The 24,103-nt window shown below is 45.9% G+C and overlaps 3 protein-coding genes across 4 annotated transcripts; 1 reads left to right on the top strand and 2 right to left on the bottom strand.

Annotated features, from left to right (window-relative positions):
• On the top strand, positions 1-4,475 carry LOC119301981 (probable WRKY transcription factor 2). Of its 2 annotated transcripts, XM_037578995.1 has the most exons (6): positions 1-519; positions 1,241-1,727; positions 2,374-2,514; positions 2,623-3,350; positions 3,430-3,627; positions 3,742-4,475. In XM_037578995.1, exons 2-6 carry the CDS (start codon positions 1,263-1,265, stop codon positions 4,241-4,243), a joined length of 2,034 nt encoding a protein of 677 aa, XP_037434892.1. In that variant the 5' UTR covers positions 1-519; positions 1,241-1,262; the 3' UTR covers positions 4,244-4,475. The 2 variants fall into 2 exon arrangements, with proteins under 2 accessions (XP_037434892.1, XP_037434893.1); XM_037578996.1 differs by lacking the exon at positions 1-519 and having other exon boundaries at positions 528-1,727.
• Positions 4,476-10,940: 6,465 nt separating this feature from the next.
• On the bottom strand, positions 10,941-11,540 carry LOC119296738. The gene has a single exon (XM_037574828.1). It carries the CDS (start codon positions 11,538-11,540, stop codon positions 10,941-10,943), a length of 600 nt encoding a protein of 199 aa, XP_037430725.1.
• A 546-nt stretch (positions 11,541-12,086) lies between these two features.
• LOC119301980 lies at positions 12,087-16,603 on the bottom strand. The gene is made up of 3 exons (XM_037578994.1): positions 16,160-16,603; positions 15,562-16,082; positions 12,087-15,373 (listed from the first exon to the last, which is right to left on the bottom strand). Exon 3 carries the CDS (start codon positions 15,303-15,305, stop codon positions 12,327-12,329), a length of 2,979 nt encoding a protein of 992 aa, XP_037434891.1. The 5' UTR covers positions 15,306-15,373; positions 15,562-16,082; positions 16,160-16,603; the 3' UTR covers positions 12,087-12,326.
• Positions 16,604-24,103: the final 7,500 nt, after the last annotated feature.

The raw sequence follows: 24,103 nt of genomic DNA, 5'->3' as shown, positions 1-24,103 counted from the left end.
CAGCAACGGAATCATCCTCCCACCCCACCTTCTTCTTCGCCTTCTCCTTGGTCAAACCGCCTTTCGCTCTTCTCCACCCCCTTAAAAAAAGTAGCGGCACCCGGAGAACCAACCCAGGTGCGGGGCTGGGAATCGAGGCGGGGCGCCTCCACAATCTCTCTCCCCTTCCCTCTCCCCTCTGGTTCTTTCGGCGTGTTCCTCGTTTCCCGGGGGCCGGGGAGTTGTTCTTGGCCAGTGGAGTCGGTCGCTCCAGACCTACCCTCGTCCGTCTGCGCTCGGCAAGATCTTTGTTTCCACCCGTTTGCGGCGGCTCCCTCCCTTCTTTCTTGGTTGGTGGGAGGGGAATTTTAGGTCCTTCGGTTTCGCCCGAATTGTTCCTTCTCCGTCGCCGGCGGGAGCACATGATCTGAGCCAGGTTCTGACCGCCTTGCCGCCCTCTCTCCCCAATCCGTCCGCCCGCCCGCCCGCCCGCCTTCTGTTTTGGGGGAGAGAAGGAGGATCAATCGTCCGGTATCGGAGGTACCGCCCGCTCGAGGAGGCGCCGATTGGGCATTTCTTCCTTTTCTGTCTGCCTTTATTCCGCCGGGTTTGTTTGTGTGCTTATTATCGCTTGCGTCCGTGCGGCTGATTCGGCGCCGGAATTGCTTGCCCGGGAGTTGTTGATGAATTACTGAGACGGGTTGCCTGTAAAGTTTGCATCTTGGTTTCAAAATTCTACCCATTTCAGTCATAAATTTCCTGCCCCCTGTTTTTCTCAACAGAAAAAAGGGTTCTTATTTCAGTTATGGAATCTTCCCATTTCACATCGAAATTGCATCTCTGGGAATTCAGTTCGTGACGAGCAGCGGGTTGGATTCTCCATTGCATATCAAATATCTGTCCTCTGTTTTCTTGTACATCGATTCAGAGCCCATGCCTGTAAAATTTACAGCATTTCCATATGAGTTCAGTGGTTTAATGAAGGTTTCACTCCCCCTGAATTTGTTTGTTCATCTCTACCTGTTGCCATAATGTAGCCCTGTAAAAATAGAATTGTGTTGGTCTGTGTAGTGTGTACTGCACATGTATGATTGGTTGCCCTTTATGTCCTAGAATCTGGAGTAATTTGCTGTGCTTAGTGATTCTGATCAGCATTTATTGTAAGTTGTACTAGTATCCTGAAAAGGGAGCTTTTGCTTAATTTCACAGTCAAGCATCTAATGTTTTGACAGTACTAATGTGGTGAACCTTGTTGTTTCAGCTGAGGAAGATTTCTTGCTCACATGGCCGGCACCAGCGATCGTGGATCCCTCATGGAGGACTGGATGGCCATGCCACCGACGCCCAGCCCGAGAACGCTCCTGTCAAGCTTCTTGAATGAAGACTTCGGCTCTGGTCAATTCTCCAATTTTTTCGGCGAACATGTGAGCAACAAGCCCCATGATCAATCAGAGAAGAGAGGAGAGCTTGTGGGCTTCAGGGAGCAACTGCCTACTCAGTCAGCTACAGATACAGCTACACCCCAAAAGGATTTTTCCCTGCAACCAAATTCGTTCAATGCTAATCAGAAATCAAACCCACAGGGATCTCTAGCCGAGCGCAGGGCTTCGAGAGCTGGTTTCAGTATCCCCAAGATTGATACATCTCGTGTGGGTTCATCCACAGTTATTCGATCACCCATAGCAATTCCACCTGGTCTTAGTCCAACTACTCTTCTTGAGTCACCGGTGTTTCTCTACAATGCTATGGTATGCCATCTTCTCATAACTGGTTTTCTATTGTGCTATGCCACCAATAATTACTTCCTTCATTGGGGATTAATAGGCCGGCGGGCAAGGGAAGCCCGTCTGTTTTTTTACAAGGCCGCTGGACATGAGCGTTCACTCTATTCCCCTCCTTGTCGTTTCAGCTTTTGATACAATTAATCATGAATCTTTAGTTAGCGTGTATGTGCGGATAAAAATGGATCAGTGCACGTGTGAATAAAAACGGAAGTACCTATTGATTGAGGTTGTGGTAAACTATACTTTGAGTTAGCAATTACCAGTAAACACATGAAAGTTCCATTTGTCAGACATTTAGTTTTCCTGAAGTATATATAAGAACATTTATCATTATCTTGTTTTTGCAGAAAGCATTTGATGTGTACTGTAGCACATGGTTTTTTCAGTATAGAGACTTGTGAATACAACGTATTTAATTCCTATCATTCAGAATATTACTGTTCAAAAAATGATCTCTGTTTAGAAATTTACAGAGTTGCAAAGTTGGTTCTGCGTTTTGACTTCAAAGCCGATGAATTAATTCAACACTCATAAATGGTCAAATGCATATGTGCTTACCACACGATATCCACTATGCGAATGTAGCTGATATGATTATGATCTGTTGCAGGCACAGCCTTCTCCAACCACTGGCAAACTGTTTGTTGCTCCAGAGGCTAACTCAACAATGCCACCAGATAGCACGTTCAGTAACGATGTTTTCTCCTTCCAACCCCACTCTGGGCCAGCAAGCTACTCAAATATGGAAAAGGTAATATCCTTAACTGTTAGCACCCTTTGTTTGCATTCTACTGTTCACTTCTTTTTATTGCCCCACTTTTCTGTGCATTTATATGCCTGTTCTTCTAATGTTATACAGGGTTACAATGTTTGCCACCAAAACCAGTCGTTGTCAAATATTCATCAGCAAGGATCCAGTCTTCAGTCAAGCTTTACTGCAGCCAAGGACAGTGCCGACGAAACAATTGTCAAACCGAAGACGTCTGACTCTGTGTTCAGTGATAATCACTCTTCTGAGGAACAGGAAGATGACGAGGGAGACCAAAATGAAGAATACTCTTCTGCCACAAATAGCAACCCAGCTGAAGATGGATATAACTGGAGAAAATATGGACAGAAGCAAGTGAAGAGCAGTGAGCATCCAAGGAGCTATTACAAGTGCACACACCCAGATTGCCCTGTCAAGAAAAAGGTGGAACGCTCTCAAGATGGTCAGATAACAGAGATAGTCTACAAGAGTTCTCACAATCACCCTTTGCCGCCTCCAAACCGCCGCTCAGGTATCCCTTTGTCGCAAATCAATGATCAACAAGTCCATGTTCTAGAGAAACCTGGTTCGCATGCAGGGCTCAACACTGCATCTTTGTGGGAAAATGGTAAAAGTGAGTGCATTCAAGATATGCAAGGTGTCGAGGGAAGACCAGCTGCTGGCCCTCCTGTATCTGCATATGGTGATACATCTATCATGGAGTCCCAAGATGCAGCTGATGTCTCGTCAACGCTGTCCAATGAGATTGATAGAGCAACACAAGGCACCATTTCTTTAGACTGTGATGTAGGTGAAGATGAGACTGAATCCAAAAGAAGGTTGGTGTCCCCCTCCACTTGACCACTTAACACAGCCATGATGATATTTCTATTCATTGATGAGCCTGGTTATTTTCAGGAAACTGGATGCTTTAGCTGCTGTTACCATTCCTACTGCGACCACCACAAGTTCAATTGACATGGTGGCTGCAGCATCAAGAGCTGTCCGGGAGCCTCGTGTTGTCGTTCAGACAACAAGTGAGGTTGACATCCTTGACGATGGTTATCGCTGGCGCAAGTATGGTCAGAAGGTTGTTAAAGGAAACCCAAATCCAAGGTCAGCTCAATGGGGTTTATGTTTTTTCACTCAAAAGTTGATCATTTTGTGTAATGTTTGAGACTCTTGGTATTCATCCATCCTGAGATGTAACATCATCCTATTTACCTGCAGGAGCTACTACAAATGCACGCACCAGGGCTGTTCAGTGCGCAAGCATGTGGAGAGAGCTTCGCACGATCTGAAATCCGTGATCACGACATACGAGGGAAAGCACAACCATGAAGTTCCAGCAGCCAGAAATAGCGGGAACGCGGGCTCCGGTTCCGGCAGTGCCACAGCATCCGCGCCGCAGGCTAATCTCTCGCATCGCAGGCAAGAACAAGCGCAAGGCAGCTATCCTCAGTTTGGTGGCGCGACTCCCTTTGGTTCCTTCGGCCTCCCGCCGAGAGGCCATCTGGGGGCGGCAGGCAACTTCCACTTCGGGATGGCCCCTCCAGGCATGTCGATGCCGCCGATGCCCGCCGCTCATCACCCGTCAATGATGCAGGGCTACCAGGGACTCATGATGCAGGAAGGGCAGATGAAGGCGGAGCCAGACCAGCAGTCCGGGTTTGCGGCGTCATCGGCTTACCAACAGATGATGGGCAGGCCCCCCTTTGGTCCCCAGATGTAAATAATAGGATGCAAAGAAAGGAAAGATAGATGTGCTCCGGCTTGCCTGTATACATGGTAGAATTGCAACAGCAATGCATAGCTTCGTTCTAGTTTTTCTTGGTCACTCCATTTCTTTTATCTTGTGGGCATTTTTTGTAAGCAAAGAATGCAGAGACGGTTCTCATGTCTTTCAGTTGTTTGGAATCAGAAAGAAAAGGGATAGCTTCTAAGACAATTGGGCATTGGTTAAATCAATCAAAATCACTCATGCTATGAGGGTTAGCAGCAGCTCATATGGTTGTCAAGTGCTACTACTACACCTGGTGCTTTTTCGTACTCCTTCCGTTACAAAATAAGTGTCGTGGTTTTAGTTCAAACCATCCTAAATTTGAAATAAAACCACGGCACTTATTTCGAAACAGACGGAGTAGGTCTCTTCTGAAAGAAACATTGGTTGCCATTCTAACGCTCTGTGGGTTAGAGGCCGGCTGTGTGACGGTGGTTTTGCCGGCGGCGGCGGGTGGGTCGGCGACAACGACTGAAACTGGAAGATGAAAAATCAGTCGGCGACAACGAGTGTCCTTGTTCGTTTTATCTTGGACTGCTTAACCCGCGAACGTTTGCTAGAGAGCATGGTAAATGCAACTTTTTCATGGCAGTTTTTGTTAGTTGAGAATGGCAAATCCGCGTTAGTTTAGTTTTTTTTAAGGGTTTACCCTGCTTGCTAGCTAAATTTGCCATTCTCGTGACAATATGAATTGACATAAAAGACGTTTGATTTGCCATCCCTTTCCAGTGGACGTCAGCTGAATAGTATCACCATTTATCTTCCGAAGTGGATAAAAAAATAAGGGATAAGTATACTTTTCATCCTCGAACTCTTCTGAGAGTTTAGAAATCGTCCCTCAACTCTAATCCGGAGAGTTATCGTCCCTCAACTATCAAAACCGGATAGTTTTCGTCCCTCGTGCCGATTCGGGCGGTTTTCGTCCGACATGAACAGTAAATTGATGAACAGTAAATTCGAAAAAGTAGCAAAAACAATAAAAAACTGAAAAATTGCGGGATCAAAGTTCCTCGGGGGCGCAAGGTGCATGCAATTTTTCATACTGTTTGGACATTCCAGGAGCTCGTGACAAAGGAAGAACCATAAATATGTACGTTGGTGAACAGTAAAATAGAAAAAAATTCAAAAAAATATGAAAATTGTTGACATCTAAGATGCTCGGGTGCTCAAGGTGCCTAAATTTTTTCATGGTGTTTGGACATTGTGGGAGCTCGTGGCAAAAAAAAAAAATTGGCTCGAAAAGAAACTTTGAAAAAGTGCACTATTTTGTTTTTTTGGCTAGAGCTCCTCTTATGTCATTTGAGCACGAAAATTTGCACGCACCTTGCACACCTACGCATCTTTGATGCCAAAAAAATTCATATTTTTTCGAATTTGTTTTCTATTTTTTTCAATTTTACTGTTCATCGACATATATATTTGAAGTTTTTTCTTTGTCATGAGAACCTGGATGTCCAAACAGTATGAATATATGCACACACCTTACGCCCCCGAGGAACTTTGATCCCATAAAATTTTAGATTCTTTTTGTTTTTTTTTTGCTATTTGTTTGAATTTACTGTTCATCGGTATACTATTCACGTCGGATGAAAACCGCCTGAAGCGGCACGAGGGACGAAAACTATCCAGTTTTGATAGTTGAGGGGCGAAAACTGTCCGGATTAGAGTTAAGGGACGATTTCTAAACTTTCGAAAAAGTTCGAGGACGAAAAGTACTAGTCGAAGGCACGTACTTTGCACGTGTGTGTTGTTAACTAAAATTTTCATACAGATAAGAAAACTTTAAATGAAATAAAGCACTTTTTTATATGGAGTTTTAGCTTCGCAACCTCTTGGCGACCTTCAAAAAATAATCATCTGCATGCATTGTACATAACTTGGACGTAGATGGAATATAATGCATTCTACCATGCATATCCAATATTTCAGGTCTGCTGCAAAAATTCCAATATTTAGGACTTCAAAAAAATGGGTAAGTATCACTGTAAAATTCATGAGAATGGCCGTTCAGCTCATTGACCTTCTGTTTTTTTAACAGGCCGCTCGACCTTTTTTTGGGGGGGGCCCTCGACCTTTTTGCGTCCTGCCTTAGGCTAAAAAATGTGGTTTTGGGTCAAGAGCGTAACACTCGGCTATATGGACCTGGAAGCTTGCCACTAGGTCAACACAGGTCAGTTCCCTGCCCCTATGTTGAGCTTAGAGAAAAAGAAAAGAATCTTCTCAAAATAAACTGTCGACCGGAGCAGCACCGCGCCGCCGCCCCTCCTCCCGTCTCTGGCCCCGCGACTCGCCGGACGCCGACCCGAGGACCGCGAGGGCGTCGGGGAAGCGCACGACCCGGACATCCGGCAATCGTGCTCGGCTGCTCACCTCGCCCAGCCCAATCGTCATCAGCAGCTATGGTGGCGCCTGAATCCGGCAGCCACGGCCTCAAACAGCACACGCCGGCAGGCTGCCGGCACACTTCACGCTTCCACGGCTCCTCCGCTATTATTATTTAGTAATCCATGGATGGGGCATATCCCTCCATTGTTGAGTTGGCTTGTAATGACTTTGTAACTCTGATTCTGTATGATTATTCAGAAAAGAAAGGAAACTGCCCTATGCCTACTTCTGTTGACTTAATATTTCTGTTGTATGTTAAAACTGAAAAATGTATGTTTCTTGCATATACTTGTGAAGCCCAATGGCTATCATAAAAAATGATATGTGCTCACTTATGTTGTTGGATTTTTGTTATATGCTAACTGAGGAAGAATGGTAAATCTATAGATTTAAGTACTGTACATGCTAGAATATTACCTCTGTAAACATATCTTTTGGCCTACAATTTTCATAAGGCAAGCTAATGACTGAAACCCTATCTAACATTATTTTTCCTGGGTACTATTTACATGAATACAACCATATTAGAAACATCACACTGCAGTACACAACATGTACATGGATTATACCAAAACATCCCTGTAGACAATATTTTTTGTGCTTTTCCCTGATGGATCAATTTCCTTATTTGGCCTTGCAAGTATTCTAGTTGTTTGTCTTGATGTGCCTCTAGACAAAGCAACATAGAGTTGTCCATGAGAAAACACCGGCTCAGGAAGATATATGCCAACATTTTGGATGGTTTGACCCTGGGCTTTGTTGATTGTCATGGCAAAACTAAGCCGAATTGGAAATTGTTTTCTCTTAAACTTGAAGCGGAGAACATCATCCTCTGAAGGATAGAGAGGAATTCGTGGAAGGAACACTCGCTTCCCAGCATATTGTCCGCCAATAATTTCTGCATCAATGGCATTATCTTGAAATGCCTTAATAATAAGCCTTGTACCGTTGCATAAACCATTAGAAGGATCAAGATTGCGAATCAAAATAACATGGCAGTTGATCTTCAATCTGATAATATGCGGAGGTAGGCCATTAGGTGTGAGTGAATTTAGGAACTCAGGTTGATAGTGATTATGTGGATCATCAACCACCGAGTCAAAACTGTAATAGACCTTTTCTTCTCCAGGAAATCGCTCAATAAGCATTTCATTTAACTCATCCACATATTCATTCTTTGTGGAAAGAATGGCACGTGCACTAATATAAAATGGCGAGTTTCCATTTTTGTCCATTAAAGGGAAGATATCATCAATTAACTTACCAGCAGAGGCCTTTTCATATGTGTAACCTATAACAATTTCTTCAGGCAGGCACACGTATTCTTGACCAATTGATTCCTCTGTACCATTACCAATTCTAAGGAGAAAATCAGAGAACCATGGATCAAACAATGCCCTCATATTGCGCCATAGTTTGATATGTCTTATGTCTGGCCAAAGATAAGACTTTTTTAGTGTAGCATCTGTAATTTGTGCTCTAGTGCCATGCCTCACCACCGGAAGTATATTTACTAACTTCCGGATGAGAATTTGGTTTAACTTAGGCGAGTGAAGAAATCTTTGTTGCAAATCTGCATCCGTGTCATAGAAGTATAACTGTAAATGCTTGGGGCCATCTTCTTTTGGAACCAACTGGTCAATACGGTGATAAATTTGGCCCTGTGCACGAAAGGTGTAAACTGCAGACCTCCTATTGCAGAACCTTTGGTCCAAGATGACACCAAGAAAGGTAAAAGAGAAATGAGAATTGAAGTACCGTATATGATCTTGGAAGTATTTTGCATTTGGATCCTGACTCGTGTAGAGCTGACGCAAATCGTCAGGAACCACTGGGGTTACTATCTTCACCTTTCCATTCATGCAACAAAAAGTTGGTGTCTCATATTGGAACCTTTTCGCATTACAATGTCTACAGTTGGGCACTCGCTCTAGAAAATGATGACCACTGGGCACATTATGATATATATGATCATATGGGTCTGCTTGTATACATTTTGTAACATGCTTTGGTTCTTGATATGATTCAAAGTCAAGACCTGTATTTTTTTAAAGTAATATTTTAGTGAAGTATTACAAATAAATATGAATGATTGAGCAAAGTACCAGTCAATGCTTACCTGGTCCATTATACATAAGACTTTCATCGTCCACTTCATCGCACTCAATGTTGTCTTTGGTATTTGCCAGATAATCTGTTGACAAATTATATCTAGTTGTAAATAGATGAAATACTTGTTATGTGCTGCATATAGATTAAATCATTGTTTTTTATGACTAAAATTACCATGAACGACAGGAAAATAATCCTGGGGCACATAAATGATGTCTTCATGCAAGTTGTTGGTATTTCTACCAGGATCCCGTGCGGTACTACAACTTTCTTTTTCTGACCTCTTTCTTTTATTAGGGCCACAAATCTCTTGTGTGTGTGTTTCTTCCTGGTCATGTGACAGTTGTGAGTACACATTGGTGCAATGTTGCCGCTTACGCTGACCTACATTTTTCAATTCATATTTTGCAGCTTGTTCTTCTGAGGATATTGATAAATATATGCCAGATGGACTGATAGTGAACCGAGTTCCAGCTTTTGGACGGCTTGTCTCAGAACCACCATTTTCTGCCACTGTTTTCAAGGAAAAATAGTCAACGGCAGTGTAATGAAATATAATAAATAAAATTTTACAGTAGATATTTCTTAATTAATTATATATACAACCTTGCTTGCCTTTTGATGAAGACCCTAGCTGAGTAAAAACTGAATCGTGCCTCTCATAGTTTGAAATGGCCATGACTTCCTCTCCTGTAATGTAGGTTCAGTTTACCCAATCATTATACATCATATAATAAAAAATAATGAGATAAACGAACATTCAACGGCCATTGATAAAATTTGTAATGCATATTTTATTGATTAGAACAGTCACCTGTCATGTATTGGTTATTATTAGTAGCTCTCAAATTTTCTGTTGTGGTGCTGGTTGTGTGTTGTTACAACTTGCACTGCACTCACGCCGCATTCTTTTATACTCACGATTCCTTTGCAGATAGGCTTCCCTCTGATATGTAGTCATTTGCAAATACCTATCCCGGCGCGGTAACGCTTACGCTGGGAAGAATTCATTTGCATAGCGTTTTTGGTTTCTGCTAAAGGATCATTCTGCTCTGCAACCACAGATACTATTTCCCCACCAAACAAAACAAACAAAAACACACAGTATATCAAGGCAAGCGATCAATAAGGATAATAAGAAGAAGATATCGGTAATAAAAAAACATACGTTGGTTCCCTTTTGGTGAAGTCGTCGAGTGAACATTTGTAATATCTCTGAAAGGAACTCGGCCTTCCATCTATTGGGTTTTACTGGACGGCTAGCGGTTATTACTTTGATTCTTGATTGTTATAAGCCAGGTATTTTCAGCCACAACCTACAGTATATAAGCATTAGACCATTTTTAGCTTGCCAAATCCGAGAAAAATAATTAAAGCATACTCAAATTTGCCAACGAATATGAGACATGAACAGAATGAACATGTGCTTTATGTTCAGAATAGCACTGCCTTTTATAGTCTACCAACAGATAGCTGCTTGGACAAAAGCACAAACACCTTGCGTGCAAGAAAAGCAGAAAAATCAACAGCTACAGTCAGACCAGTGAATATGTATTTCATATAATTGATAGCAAGAAGGATCAATTGCGTAACATTCGCACGCAAAAGAATCATCACAGAATTCCAAAGAAACAGATTAGGATGGGCCACCTAGAGAAGGAATAGCTCACTTGTGGTCAATCCGTCGGTGGCACTATAGTCAGCTGGTTGTAGTAGGACCTCCAGCTCTCATGAACCTGGACTCAACAGGCAGCAAGAAAATTCGAACCTTGGGGAATTGATTTGCTGGAGCCTTGGAGGGAATTGATTTGCTGGAGGCGAGCGTGGGTTGTAGAGTTTTCCAGAAGAGGCGTCTGAGTTCTCAGCCTTTGGCGGGAATAGGTGGGTGGCGAATCTGGGTAATGTGGGCCGTTCGATCTGATAAAGTGGACGGCTACAAATGAATTCATTGTGTAATTTGGTGGACAAAACATGCAAGAAGAAGGTAGATTCAAAATTCAAAAAATTATCCTAAAAATAATGACATACTCCTACTCAGTAGTTTGAAGTTACGATTTTTCGTCTTGGGTAAGTTGTTTGATGCAAGAGAGCTTCTAGTTTGAAAAAAAAGCTTCCCGCGCTAACAGATTTGCAGTCCAGTCCAGGCGCCCGTTCAGCACGCCGGCGCTCTGGTGACGGAGCCCTCGAAGACGACGACTTCGTCGCCGGCGGCCACGCCATGCCACTCGAACGACCGCGCCTCGTCCATCACGCTCTGCCCGTGTATGAAGAAGTAGCCGCCGCCCGGCGGCAGCGGGAACCCGGACCCGGACGCCGCGCCCCGCTCCAGCTCCCCGCGCAGCGCCGACACCGCCCCCCGCGCGCGCACCGCCACCTCCACGCGCCCCGCGCCGCACCGCGACACCACCGTCACCCGCAGCGGCGCCGGCGCCGGCGCGGCGACGCCGTCTCGCCGGGCCTTTGGCCTCCTGACCCCACTCTTCTTCTCCTGACGCGGCCGCCTGTCGTCGCCGTCGAGGGCGACGTGGATGACGGAGCCCTCCACGACGCCGTACCGCTCGGTGACGCCGGCGGCGCCGGCGTCGTCGTCGTCCACGAGCGCGCCGCCGTCGTGGAAGAGGGACAGCGCGGCGGCGGGCCACCCGTTGCGCCCCTGGAGCTTCTGCTTGATGTCCATGACGGTGTCGAAGAAGCCCACCTCCATCTTGAACGGCGCCTCCCCCGACGACGAGCACACGAAGGTCACGTCCATGGCCGCCCACCAAGCACAACCAGGCAAGCATGCCATGGCATGACATTTATATCATGGATGAGAATGCACTGCGTGTGAGCATTTGATCTGTTGCCAACCAGCATGAATTTCCAGTGACTGCAGAGAGCTGAGGGCAGTTCAGACTTGATGCATGATCAAGATTCCTCAACTTGCTGCTAATCACGCAGAACGGCCTTCGTTTCCCCATCCACCTCACAAAATCGGCGTGTCAGCTAGATCGTTTGCGATAAGGAAGAAGCAGTTTCTGCTCTTGATTGTTCATCATGTCTGCTACTCTGTGCAGGACAACTTTGCTGGTGATATGACAGACTAAATTCAGCATCGGAATTGCAAGGGAAGACTGCATTGCATCAATCAGTTGCACAAGGGGTCACAAATCACAGATCCCTTGCTAAATATCCTTCACTGGAGTTACAGTCTCTTCTAGGAGTAAAATGTTCAGCAAAAACAAACACTAGTTTCTACTAGCACATAGCATCTCCAGGTCACATGTGTCATTAGAGAATTCATCCAATTTGCTCAGAATTTCATCAAAGAAAATTCATAGCTAGATTTAGGAGACTGGACTGTACGCAGCAAGTTGGTTAAATAAGTTGTCAAGTTACACATGATCTCAGATCATAATCAGACTAGCTATCTCAGTGATCTAACAAAAAAAGTGTCGCGATAAGGAATGTCGAGTAGTGAATCACAGACACAGCAAAGAACAAGATACAAAATCTAGATACTGCCTATGTCGAACAGCTCGCACGGTTCCGCGTCGTCTCAGATTTTACTCCGGTACCTAACCACCTTCGCCAGCGTCTCCTGAGCCGCCAATGTCTGGGCATGGTCGTGGCCAAGCATGACCGTCCTGATGCTGACGCAGGTCCTGCACAGCTCCTCCGCGCTGTCAAACAACCCGCCTCGCACCAGCAGCTTCGCCCTCGTCTCGAGCAGCGTTGCCTTCAGCAGCGCCATCTCGTGCCAGACGAACTCGTCGACATGGTTGTCCGCCCGCAGCTTCTTCTTCCAGCACAGCGATCCCTGCTTCAGGTCCTGTATCCGTGATGCGACCGACTTCTCCGCGTCCTCGAGGACGTTGGTGCACACCTTGAGCAGCTCCAAGGCCGAGCCGCAGCGCGAGAATGCCATGAACGCTTGGATCGCCAGGGGCAGCGCTATCTTCTTGATGAAGAGCACCAGGTCGACCGGCTTGAGTTGCACCACAGGAGGCTCTGATTTGAAGCCAAACAGAAGGAATGCACTAGCCCACATGTGGTCTGAGTATATAGACATGTTGCCAGTCCTTATGACACCAGATACTGCTGCGGATGCCGGTGCCAAACTGCCGCTGATCTTGCCGAACAGCTGCACGATCGGGTGAAACTGAATCCAGCAACCTGGACGCTGAGTTGTTTTTCGCGCCAAGCCAAGTTTTACTAGCAAGTGTGCCGACTCCACCTCAGCTTTCCTTGCCTGCGGCTGTAGAAAGCAGTTTGTGCCGCACAAGAGTGCTGCTTTGAGTGATTCACTCAACAACTGAATGCTATTGGCTTTTGTTGGCAGCTTGCTGGCCATGGCAGCCAGTAGGGTTGACGACATGGGCGATGGAGCTAGCCAAGAACCTACTGTGATCATCCTCAAGGCAAGGCTGCCTCCTTTCACCTGGTCCATCAATGCAAAGCAGAAGACCAACACCTTGATCAGAAACAAATTGTTCTGCCATAAGTTGTCATCACCAGTACAGAGCACAATCATGTTCTCATTTAGCGACACCCGCTCGACAGCCTCAAACAGAATACCAGGGTCGATCATCAGCTCGGACAGCAGCGAACCAACAAGCCACAGCCCGAAGCTCACTCGCCCCAGCTGCTCGTCGAATTTCTTCAGAACTTCCAGTTCCTCGGGAGGGTAATCCTTCTTCTTTTTCCCCTTTATCAGGACCATAGCATCATGAAACGAGAGCTGCGGAAGATGAATTGGCTCAAGGTTCATGCAATGCGGCAGCCGTGTTGTCACGATGACATGGCTTGCTCCAGTGTTTCTAGGTATGAAATCTTGCAGGTCCTTCCCTTCCCACCAATCCCTCTCGCTCTCGAGGTTATCGATTATGAGCAAGTAGGGCACGTCCCTGAAAAGCTCTCTCTTCACCCTTTGAAAAGCATCCAGCTCTTGCTCCTCAAAGCTCCTGATCCTGCCGTGCTCCCTCTCAGCCTCGGCGCTGATATCCAGCCCCAAATACCCTGATAAATTCAGTATGTTCTGCCTCAGGTACCTCGCCTCGCCTCCAATCCACAGCACCATCTTGTACCGCTGTGAGTACCGGTATGCAAACTCCAATGCCATCTCCGTCTTGCCAATGCCTGAAATGCCATTGATGCATACCACATTGCCATTAACATGATCTTTGCTGTTGCACCTGAATCTTGACTTCCTGAGCTTTGATCTCTGCTTCAGAAGACCGATCCCTTTCGCAGCCGAGAGATCGATCGCCGGATCAACCCATGCCTCCGACATAGGCCGCTTGCACTTGTGCAACTCCAAGCTGCCAAACCTGCCACTGCTTGTCCTCACCCTGTCACTGTCCTCATCAGCAAATCCTCCATCTGAGACACCACTGGATACACAATTAGGCATGGTGCTGGCCCCTGGGCACTCGGCATCTTCGACTTCCCCGGTGCAACCGAAGAGCGTTCCCTCGATCTCAGCAAGCTCTTTCTCCCTTCCAATGAAATGCCTGTTGCGCGGAAATGGCAAACCCTCAGTTCCCTCGCTCTCCTTTTCGGCAATCGTACCCCGGCCAAGCTTCGACTGCAGCACGGTGACCGCCGTCGACACACACCTCCTCCAGCTGCTCTCATCTGTCTCGAGCTTCAGCTCATGGCACCGCATCAGCCCCTCGAACGCTTCCATCCCCTCCTTGTCTTCAGGCTTGCCGTCAAACAGCCCGGCGATGTCCGACGCCCGGGTGTCGAACAGGATGGGCAGCAGGTTCCTCTTCTGAGCAAAGAACCGGATCTCCTCGAGGACGAACGGGTTGAGGAAGCCAGACGTGGTGACCACCACGATGCCGAAGGCCGCCGAACAGATGATGCGGTCTGCGACCTCGTGGCTGTGCGCGCCGGAGTACCTGGCCCGGTCGGCCGTGAAGGAGGCGATCCCCTGCAGCTCGAGCTCCGCCTTGAGCCACCTGCAAAACCTGGCGAGGGGGCCCCCCTGGCCGTGGAAGCCGACGTAGACGTCGCAGCTCCGGAGCTTGCCGTTGGACATGGGCGACGCGACGGCGCCCCGCGTGAGCGAGACGCGCGGCACGGGGAAGGAGAAGGACACCCGCGGCGCGGACCCCCCGCCATCGGAGGACCGCCGGCGCGGGTCGGCGCCCTGGGACCGGGAGTCGTAGCCGCGCTCCGACGGCGGCGTGCGGGAGGCGCTCGTCGGCGCGTCCGTGTCCTCCGACCGGAACCCTCCGGCGCCGCCGCGGGACACCGGCGAGGGCAGCGCGGGGGTCCGGGAGGCCCTGGCTTCTCGATGCGGCGGCGGCTCGGCGATCCGAGGGGAGATGTAGGGCGACTGCAGCGCGGAGACGAAGGCGGAGGACGGCGGCGAGGGCGAGCCGAGGTAGGGCGAGACGGGGCTCGGCCAGTCGGAGCCGCCGGCATTGGCGGTGGTCCTGATGGTGAGGGACTTGGCGGCGGCGGGGATGCTGTCCTTGGGTTCGGGCGCATCAGGAAATGATGCAACTTTTTGCTCTCCCCCTTCCATTGGTCAACAAATTTAATCTGTTGGAGATCTCAGCGCAAGAACTTCATAGGAATTCGGCCCTCCTTTTCCTGTCAGATATCCACACAGAAAATACAGAGTAGGAATAAAATTTCCGGACTGATACCATGTGTTCATCAGGAATGATGTTCACCATGGATTCAGGGCAAGAACATGCAGTCTAAAAAACCAAAGAAACAAAACATGAACTTGCAAGAAAGTTCAAACCAAATAGGCAGAGATTGAGCAAGTTAATTACCAGCGAAGGTCTTTCAAGAATCCGACGGTGCCGCTAGCGTTGTGGCGGCAGAGCTGCTGAGGCTCGGAGAACACCTGCCCCGGCCGACAGGAGAGCTCGTAGGGCCTTAAAAAAATGGTCAACTTTTGATAACTTGTTCCAAACCATGGAAGGGATGGTAGCCCCCCCTCCTATACTTCCTTCCCCTATGATCTTGTCCCGGCTCCCAAGCAGCCAGTCAAGGAGGAGGTACCACTGGTACTACAAGTAAAGAAACTTTGGGAGTCGGTGGCCGTTTGAACTGTCACAAGTACTCCACCCCTACCGCCATCTGCCTTGAAAATGGAGGAGACCCGGTGGCGGAGACGGCAAAAGCAGGGGAGAAAAACAGATCGGGAGGGGGAGATGACATCAAAAGGCAGGGAAGCACCCAGAAGATGAGAGCTGCCGCCAAGGAAAGAAGACCGAGACCGGTTGCAGGTTGCAGCAACGCCAATGATGATGCTATGCTCGGGAGGGGAGTCGGGGGCATGGATTGTACCCTGTGCACAATCAGGAAATGTATTGAATGAAACGAGATGAAATGAAATGCAAGAGGGGGTTGTTAATGGAGGAGTACCTGGTACTCGGATTTCACTGCTGGGAGTGGGATGGATGGACCATACGACACGGCATGCATTAATCAATGGCCTGGCCTCTGCATGCTGAGCCGGCCGGCCGGCACGGCGAATTCATGTTTTCACCGGTGGTACGCCTGCCATGGCGCCCTGCCAGGCCTACACCCTGCTGTGTAACTGTAAGTCTGTAACTGTACCAAAGGGTTGCAGACAGAGATGAAGATGTGGCAATCACGGCGAGCACCAGGGCTTTCGTGATCCTGCAACGGACGGGTGCGTGCATGCATGAGATGCTCGTGAGTGTTGTGTTGGGGGTCAGCGGATTTTGGGCGGGGCGGGAGGGGCCAGGCGAGGCGAGGCGGGGCGGGAAATTCAGCGTTGTACTGCCGTCTCCATTCAAGGCAAGGCAAGGCCGGAGCGAGCAGGACGGCGACGGAGACGGACGACGGGACAAAGAACCCGGCTCGGCCCCTGCCATTGCCTGCCGCCTCTCACATGCTCTGCTATGGCACATGTGTCGCGGGCTGCAGGGATCGCACCTGCGTTGTGCGATCGGCTCGTGGATGGATGGGATTCTAATCTCTGACCCTGGGATCGATGCTAGGGTATCCTATTCCTATCCCTATCCCTTGGGCCGGTAGTTTTTTTGGGGACTTGTCCTTCCACACGCAGCCAGGTTGGAATGCAGCAACGAGCCCGACCACATTTGTTTCTAAAATCTACGTTTGAGGATTAGGATCTGAATTGTTGTTCCTATTTTATGTCGTACAGTAGGTTTCCTTTTCTTGGCCCTTTCCCATGATTTTACGATAAGTTTTTTTTTCGGAAAACTTCTAATCTATTCATCTTCAATCATGGCAGTGTAACAAACACCAGAAATAAAAATTACATCCAGATCTGTAAACCACCTAGCGACGACTACAAGCACCGAAGGGAGCCAAAGGCGCGCCGTCGTCATCGTCCCTCCATCGTCAGAGCCGGGCACAACTTCACTAGTAGAAAACAGGGCTTTGGTTCAGCCAAAAAATAGCATTAATCCTGATTGCATTACGAACCGGGACTAATGTGAGCATTAGTCCCGGTTCGAGCGGCTAGGACACCGTACATGCATTAGTCCCGGTTCAAATGAGACCTTTAGTCCCGGTTGGTGCCACGAACCGGGACTAAAGGGTGCGATGCGCCACAAACCGATACTAAAGGCTAGACCTTTAGTCCCGGTTCGAGCCACCAACCGGGACAAATGGGATTGATGCATTAGTACCGGTTCGTGGCACCAACCCTTTATTACCGGTTGGTGCCAAGAACCGGTACTAATGGTGCAATTTCCAAATTCTACCCCCCCCGGTGTATCTTCAAAAGTTAAAATCCTTCGAGATGTAGTTATGTTACTACATCTACTAGTTAGGAAAATTTAAAAACTCAAATTTGGACATGTTTTGCAAAAAAGTGTAGGGAAAATGTAAAACGGCTATAACTTTTGCATACGATGTCAGAAAAAACGTATAATATATCAAAATGATCAGCACGAAAATCCGCATTCGATTTTGACAGCCTACGGCCTGTTTGCAAATTTTTAGAATCCTCAAATTCTAAAAGGAAAAAAAGTTATGCTCAAATTTCAGTTTTTTTTATTTTTTGTTAAATTTGGTCAAACTACTTATTCAAGAAGTATTAGTGTTACTAAATAATTATTCAAGAATATTAGTGTTACTAAATAATTATTTCAGTTTTTTTGAATTTTGGTCAAATTTGGTCAAACTGTGGTCAAACAATGGTCAAACTACTTATTCAAGAAATATTAGTGTTACTAAATAATAATTGTTTTTTAGAACGATAGTTTCAAACTCAAACAGTGAAATGTGTGACTTCATGCTCAAGCTAAACTCCCGAGAGTTAATAGGATTGACATCTTACTATTGTCAAGAAAACAACAAGTGCAGACTTGGAAACGAGGGAGAATAGAACCCGGAAGTTAAGCGTGCTTAGGCTGGGGTAGTGATAAGATGGGTGACCGTCCGGGAAGTTAGATGATTTGGAATGATGAGGGGTGATTAGAGATTAGAGGTTAAATTGAGCAGTGATGATGGGAGATTATAGATTAGAGGTTAAAATAATTTAGAAATTTGAAAATTCAGGAAAAAAATTCAAAAAAAATTATAAAATTTTATTTAGTACCGGGACTAAAGGCCCTCCACGTGGGGACTAAAGGGGGGGGGCTTTAGTAACAACCCTTTAGTCCCGGTTCCAGAACCGGGACAAATGGCCCTTTTTCTACTAGTGCTTGTTGCAGTAGACAGTCGGGAAGTCGTCGTGCTAAGGCCCATAGGACCAGCACCCCAGAACAGCAACCGCCGCTGATGAAAAATAACGTAGATCGGAAGGATCCAAACCGAAGACACACGAACGTAGACGAACAACGACAAGATCCAAGCAAATCCATCAAAGATAGATCTGCCGGAGACACATCTCCACACGCCCACCAACGATGACAACCTTTTAGTCCCGGTTCCAGAACCGGGACAAATGACCCTTTTTCTACTAGTGCTTGTTGCAGTAGACAGTCGGAAAGTCGTCGTGCTAAGGCCCCATAGGACTAGCACCCCAGAACAGCAACCGCCGCCGATGAAAAATAATGTAGATCGGAAGAATCCAAACCGAAGACACATGAACGTAGACGAACAATGACGAGATCCAAGCAAATCCATCAAAGATAGATCTGCCGGAGACACACCTCCACGCGCCCACCAACGATGAGGTTTTCACACATGGCATTGACGCGAGTATGGTACCTCGTATGCCGGACACTGACCGTCTGGTTTCTAGGTGTATCTACACCCTATATGAGAATAATTTAGTAATTAAATAAAAAAATCAACAAATTATGAATGTGTTTTGAAATGAACTTGACCTTTCATTGTACTTGTGAAAAAAATTACACAAAAAAGGAAAAAAGATTGACCCCTTTTTAAAATAAATCGGCCAAAATTGTATGTATAGTGACATGTAATAGCAAATAAATTTTGTTATGTTGCACTGAAGTCAACACTGTTTTTTTATTCGTAAAAAAATATATAGTAGTGCCAAAGAAAGTCAAGTTTATTCTAGAAAACTTCTAAAATATTTTGTTTTTTTTGTACCTTTTTTCTCAATATATGGTGTAGATACAACTAGGAACCAAAGTGTATTTCCACTCGTATGCCGGAGTACATGATTTCCCTCGGTAGAGTCAGTTTTCCAGGACACACCATGTGTTCAGACTTCATACTGCTGTGTTATTGTGTCTTCGTCATGTATATCACACTAGCCCTAGATTCTTACCAGTTATCATGCTGTCGAGACGGTAAGAAGTTGTCGCGCCAAATCTCAATTTGCACTGACCATTAAATTCACCTATACTCAGTTGACTCAATCATGAAACCTAGTGAAAGTCTATGGCCTTTGTTGGGTTAATTGCATGAAACCACCGAGTCTTAAATTTGGCACTAGTGCTCGCATTTTTCTGAAATTATTTCAACCTTTTCGGATATGTTTGTTCAGTGAGAGCACACGTTCTCGTCGACTATGAAGCGTCTGTTATGACTTCGTCAATTTTAAGATGTGATGCTGACTCAGTATCTCGGAGTTGCTTATATGGTAGAATGCGCGTGTGTTCTTTCATAGGGTTAAGTGTACATATGCATATGTGGGCATCTACGATTGTACTATATTAATAAAAAAGGGATAAGTTTGCAAGAAACCCTCCTTTGCAAATTTTTGGCAGAAAACACTACAACTATGATAAACTTTTTGCATAAACCACCGGTCAACCGATTAGAGTGTTTTGATGACTTTTCTGATAGGTTTTTTTTTGAAAAAGGGGGACTCACCGGCCTCTGCATCAGAATGATGCATACGACCATCTTATTAAACAAAAAAAAAAGTTTCAACAAGGTTTCAAAGTCTCCAACTGAAAAGTGAACAAAGCTCATACAGAGGCAAAATGGGCTAGAAACACAAACTAACCTAATAAAGGACGCCACACCCGGCTGGTAAAAAAGAGATAGGTAAACTAATTGCCTATCCTATTACATGATCGCCATCCAAACCGGTTGAAGATATCCCAAGCTACCATCTCCCAACGGATAGATCCAGTAACCAAACGCTCCCTGGCCTCCGTCGGAGTGAGTAGCGACCACGAACGGATCAACGCCGTGGCTTTGAAAATAACATGCAAAAAATGAATGTGTGTTGTCCTATTAAAAACCAAATCATTTCTGCAATTTCAGAGCGCCCACACCAAGGCACAGACTCCTACACGAATATGTCTCGCTAACTCGGGCTCTACCCATTTAAGCCACGTTCCAAATAACGTGTTGACTGAACTCGGTGGAGTAATATTAAAAGCAATATGGATCGTCCTCCATAAAACTTTAGCTGGCGGGCAATCAAGAAAAAGGTGTTTGATCGTCTCATCCCGATCACAGAAACTACACCTAGTAGGTCCTGTCCAATTACGCTTTGTCAAGTTGTCCTTGGTTAAAATAACTTGTTTATGGAGAAACCACATAAACACTTTGATTTTCAAAGGGACTTTGACAGCCCAAACATGTTTGGAACTAGGGATCGAGCTTGAATTGATAACATCAACATACATTGATTTAACAGTAAAAACTCCAGACCTAGTAAGCTGCCAGCGTAATTTATCGGGTTGTTGGGAAAGCTGAATGTCCATTAGTCTCCTTACTAGATGTAGCCATTCTTCCCAACGATTACCCACTAATGCCCTTCTGAACTGAATATTAAGGGGGATCGATTGTAATACCGTTGCAACAAAAATCTCACGTCTTTGAACTATACGATACAAAGACGGGTATTGGATGGCTAAGGGTGCCTCTCCGAGCCAAGTATCCTCCCAGAATCGCGTACTGGCACCGTCACCAACAATAAACTTTGTCCTCTTAAACAAGGAAAGCTTTACTTTCATAATCCCTTTCCAAAAGGGTGAATCAGTCGGTCTTACTGTTACCTGAGACAAAGTTTTGGTTTGAAGATACTTGCTACGGAGGATTTGCGCCCAAGTGGCGTCAGTCCCACTTGATAACTTCCACAACCACTTGCTGAGAAGACATCTGTTCTTAACTTCAAGATTCTCAATACCAAGACCCCCTTGGTCTTTCGGTCTATAGATGATATCCCATTTGGCTAACCGGTATTTTCTTTTTAGCTCATCACCTTGCCAAAAGAAACGCGATCTATAGAACTCCAGTATTTTCCTAACTCCAACTGGGACTTCGAAGAAAGACAACAGAAACATAGGCATACTGGTGAGAACCGAATTTATCAGAATTAATCGGCCTCCGTATGACATGAGCTTGCCCTTCCAGCAACTCATCTTCTTTTCAAATCGATCCTCGATGCACTTCCACTCTCTGTTTGTCAGCTTACGATGATGGATTGGTATTCCTAAGTAGGTGAAAGGCAAAGCCCCCAAATCACACCCAAACAATTGCCTATAAGCCTCTTGTTCATCATTATCTCTACCAAAGCAGAACAACTCGCTTTTGTGAAAGTTAATTTTTAACCCGGTCAATTGTTCAAATAAGCATAACATCAGCTTCATATTTCTCGCTTTTGCCAAGTCATGCTCCATAAATATGATTGTATCATCAGCGTACTGGAGGATGGACACACCGCCATCAACGAGATGAGGTACCAGGCCACCCACTTGACCAACCTCCTTCGCCCTTCCTATCAGAATTGCCAACATATCCACTACAATGTTGAACAAAATAGGGGACATCGGATCCCCTTGTCGCAGGCCCTTTTGTGTCTGGAAATAATGACTGATCTCGTCATTCACTTTGATTCCAACACTCCCCTTTTGCGTATATGATTCCACCTGGCGTCACCAGATTTCATCAAAGCCTTTCATACGCAACGCCTGCTGTAGGAATGACCATTTTACTTTATCGTACGCTTTCTCGAAATCCACCTTAAAGATGACTCCATCCAATTTTTTCGAGTGAATTTCATGGAGCGTTTCATGGAGGACCACCACCCCTTCTAGGATGTTTCTGTCTGGCATGAAAGCAGTTTGGGAATGTGCTACGTCTTGAGCTTGCGTTGGTTTTCCCCGAAGAGGAAGGGATGATGCAGGAGAGTAGTGTAAGTATTTCCCCTAGTTTTTGAGAACCAAGGTATCAATCCAGTAGGAGGCCAAGCTCAAGTCCCTCGTACCTGCACAAAGTGATAGCTACTCGCAACCAACGCGATTAGGGGTTGTCAATCCCTTCACGGTCACTTACGAGAGTGAGATCTGATAGATATAATATTTTTGGTATTTTTGGTATAAAGATGCAAAGTAAAAAGTAAAAGCAAAGTAAAAAAGCAAAGCAAGATTAAAGTGATGGAGATTGATATGATGAGATTAGACCCGGGGGTCATAGGTTTCACTAGTGGCTTCTCTCAAGAGCATAAGTATTCTACGGTGGGTGAACAAATTACTGTTGAGCAATTGACAGAATTGAGCATAGTTATGAGAATATCTAGGCATGATCATGTATATAGGCATCACGTCCGTGACAAGTAGATCGAAACGATTCTGCATCTACTACTATTACTCCACTCATCGACCGCTATCCAGCATGCATCTAGAGTATTAAGTTAAAAACAGAGTAACACCTTAAGCAAGATGACATGATGTAGAGAGATAAATTCATGCAATATGAAATAAACCCCATCTTGTTATCCTCGATGGCAACGATACAATACGTGCCTTGCCGCCCCTTCTGTCACTGGGTAAGGACACCACAAGATCGAACCCAAAGCTAAGCACTTCTCCCATGGCAAGAACTACCAATCTAGTTGGCCAAATCAAACGGATAATTCAAAGAGACTTGCAAAGATAACCAATCATACATAAAAGAATTCAGAGAAGATTCAAATATTATTCATAGATAGACTTGATCATAAACCCACAATTCATCGGTCTCAACAAACACACCGCAAAAAGAAGATTACATCGAATAGATCTCCACAAGAGAGGGGGAGAACTTTGTATTGAGATTCAAAGAGAGAGAAGAAGCCATCTAGCTACTAACTATGGACCCGAAGGTCTGAGGTAAACTACTCACACTTCATCGAAGAGGCTATGATGATGTAGAAGCCCTCCGTGATGACGGCCCTCTTCCGGCGGAGCTCTGGAACAGGCCCCAAGATGGGATCTCGTGGATACAGAAAGTTGCGACGGTGGAATTAGGTTTTTGGCTCCTGTTCTGATCGTTTGGGGGTACGTGTGTATATATAGGAGGAAGAAGTACGCCGGAGGAGCAATGAGGGGCCCACGAGGCAGGGGGCGCCCCCACCCTCATGACCGCCTCTTTTGTTCCTTAGAGCAGGGTCCAAGTCTCCTGGATCACGTTCAGTGAGAAATCCACGTTTCCGAAGATTTTATTCCGTTTGGACTCCGTTTGATATTTTGTTTCTCCGAAACACTGAAATAGGCAAAAAACAGCAATTCTGGGCTGGACCTCCGGTTAATAGGTTAGTCCCAAAAATAATATAAAAGTGGAAAATAAAGCTCAATATAGTCCAAAACAGTAGATAATATAGCATGGAGCAATCAAAAATTATAGATACGTTGGAGATGTATCAGAATGCTGCACCACAGAATGCGCAATCTACGTGAGCCGATTAGTCCCAACCTTGGTGAAAATTTTGAAACTAACATTGAGAAGGCAGATCGGCCTAAACTGCTCGATTCTCACAGCATCCGTTTTCTTAGGAAGCAGTATTATTGTTCCAAAATTTAAGTGAAATAACTGGAGCTGCCTAGAGAAAAGATCGTGAAACATTGGAAGTAAATCCCCCTTAATAATGTGCCAACATCTTTTGTAAAACTCCACCGGGAATTCATCCGGCCCGGGAGCCTTATTGTTTTTCATTTGCGCTATAGCATCAAACACCTC

This window comes from Triticum dicoccoides, chromosome 5A, assembly GCF_002162155.2.
Source record: "Triticum dicoccoides isolate Atlit2015 ecotype Zavitan chromosome 5A, WEW_v2.0, whole genome shotgun sequence".
Lineage (NCBI taxonomy): Eukaryota > Viridiplantae > Streptophyta > Magnoliopsida > Poales > Poaceae > Triticum > Triticum dicoccoides.
The sequence above is the reverse complement of the archived record's forward strand: the minus strand, read 5'-3'. Positions and strand labels throughout refer to the sequence as shown.

Bases quoted from the DNA above. Each gene is read 5' to 3' on its own strand.
- LOC119301981 (XM_037578995.1), top strand. From the start codon at position 1,263: ATGGCCGGCACCAGCGATCGTGGATCCCTCATGGAGGACTGGATGGCC. The intron at 1,728-2,373 runs GTATGCCATCTT...GATCTGTTGCAG, and splicing joins TGTTTCTCTACAATGCTATG to GCACAGCCTTCTCCAACCAC. The intron at 3,628-3,741 runs GTCAGCTCAATG...ATTTACCTGCAG, and splicing joins AAAGGAAACCCAAATCCAAG to GAGCTACTACAAATGCACGC.
- LOC119296738 (XM_037574828.1), bottom strand. From the start codon at position 11,540: ATGGACGTGACCTTCGTGTGCTCGTCGTCGGGGGAGGCGCCGTTCAAG.
- LOC119301980 (XM_037578994.1), bottom strand. From the start codon at position 15,305: ATGGAAGGGGGAGAGCAAAAAGTTGCATCATTTCCTGATGCGCCCGAA.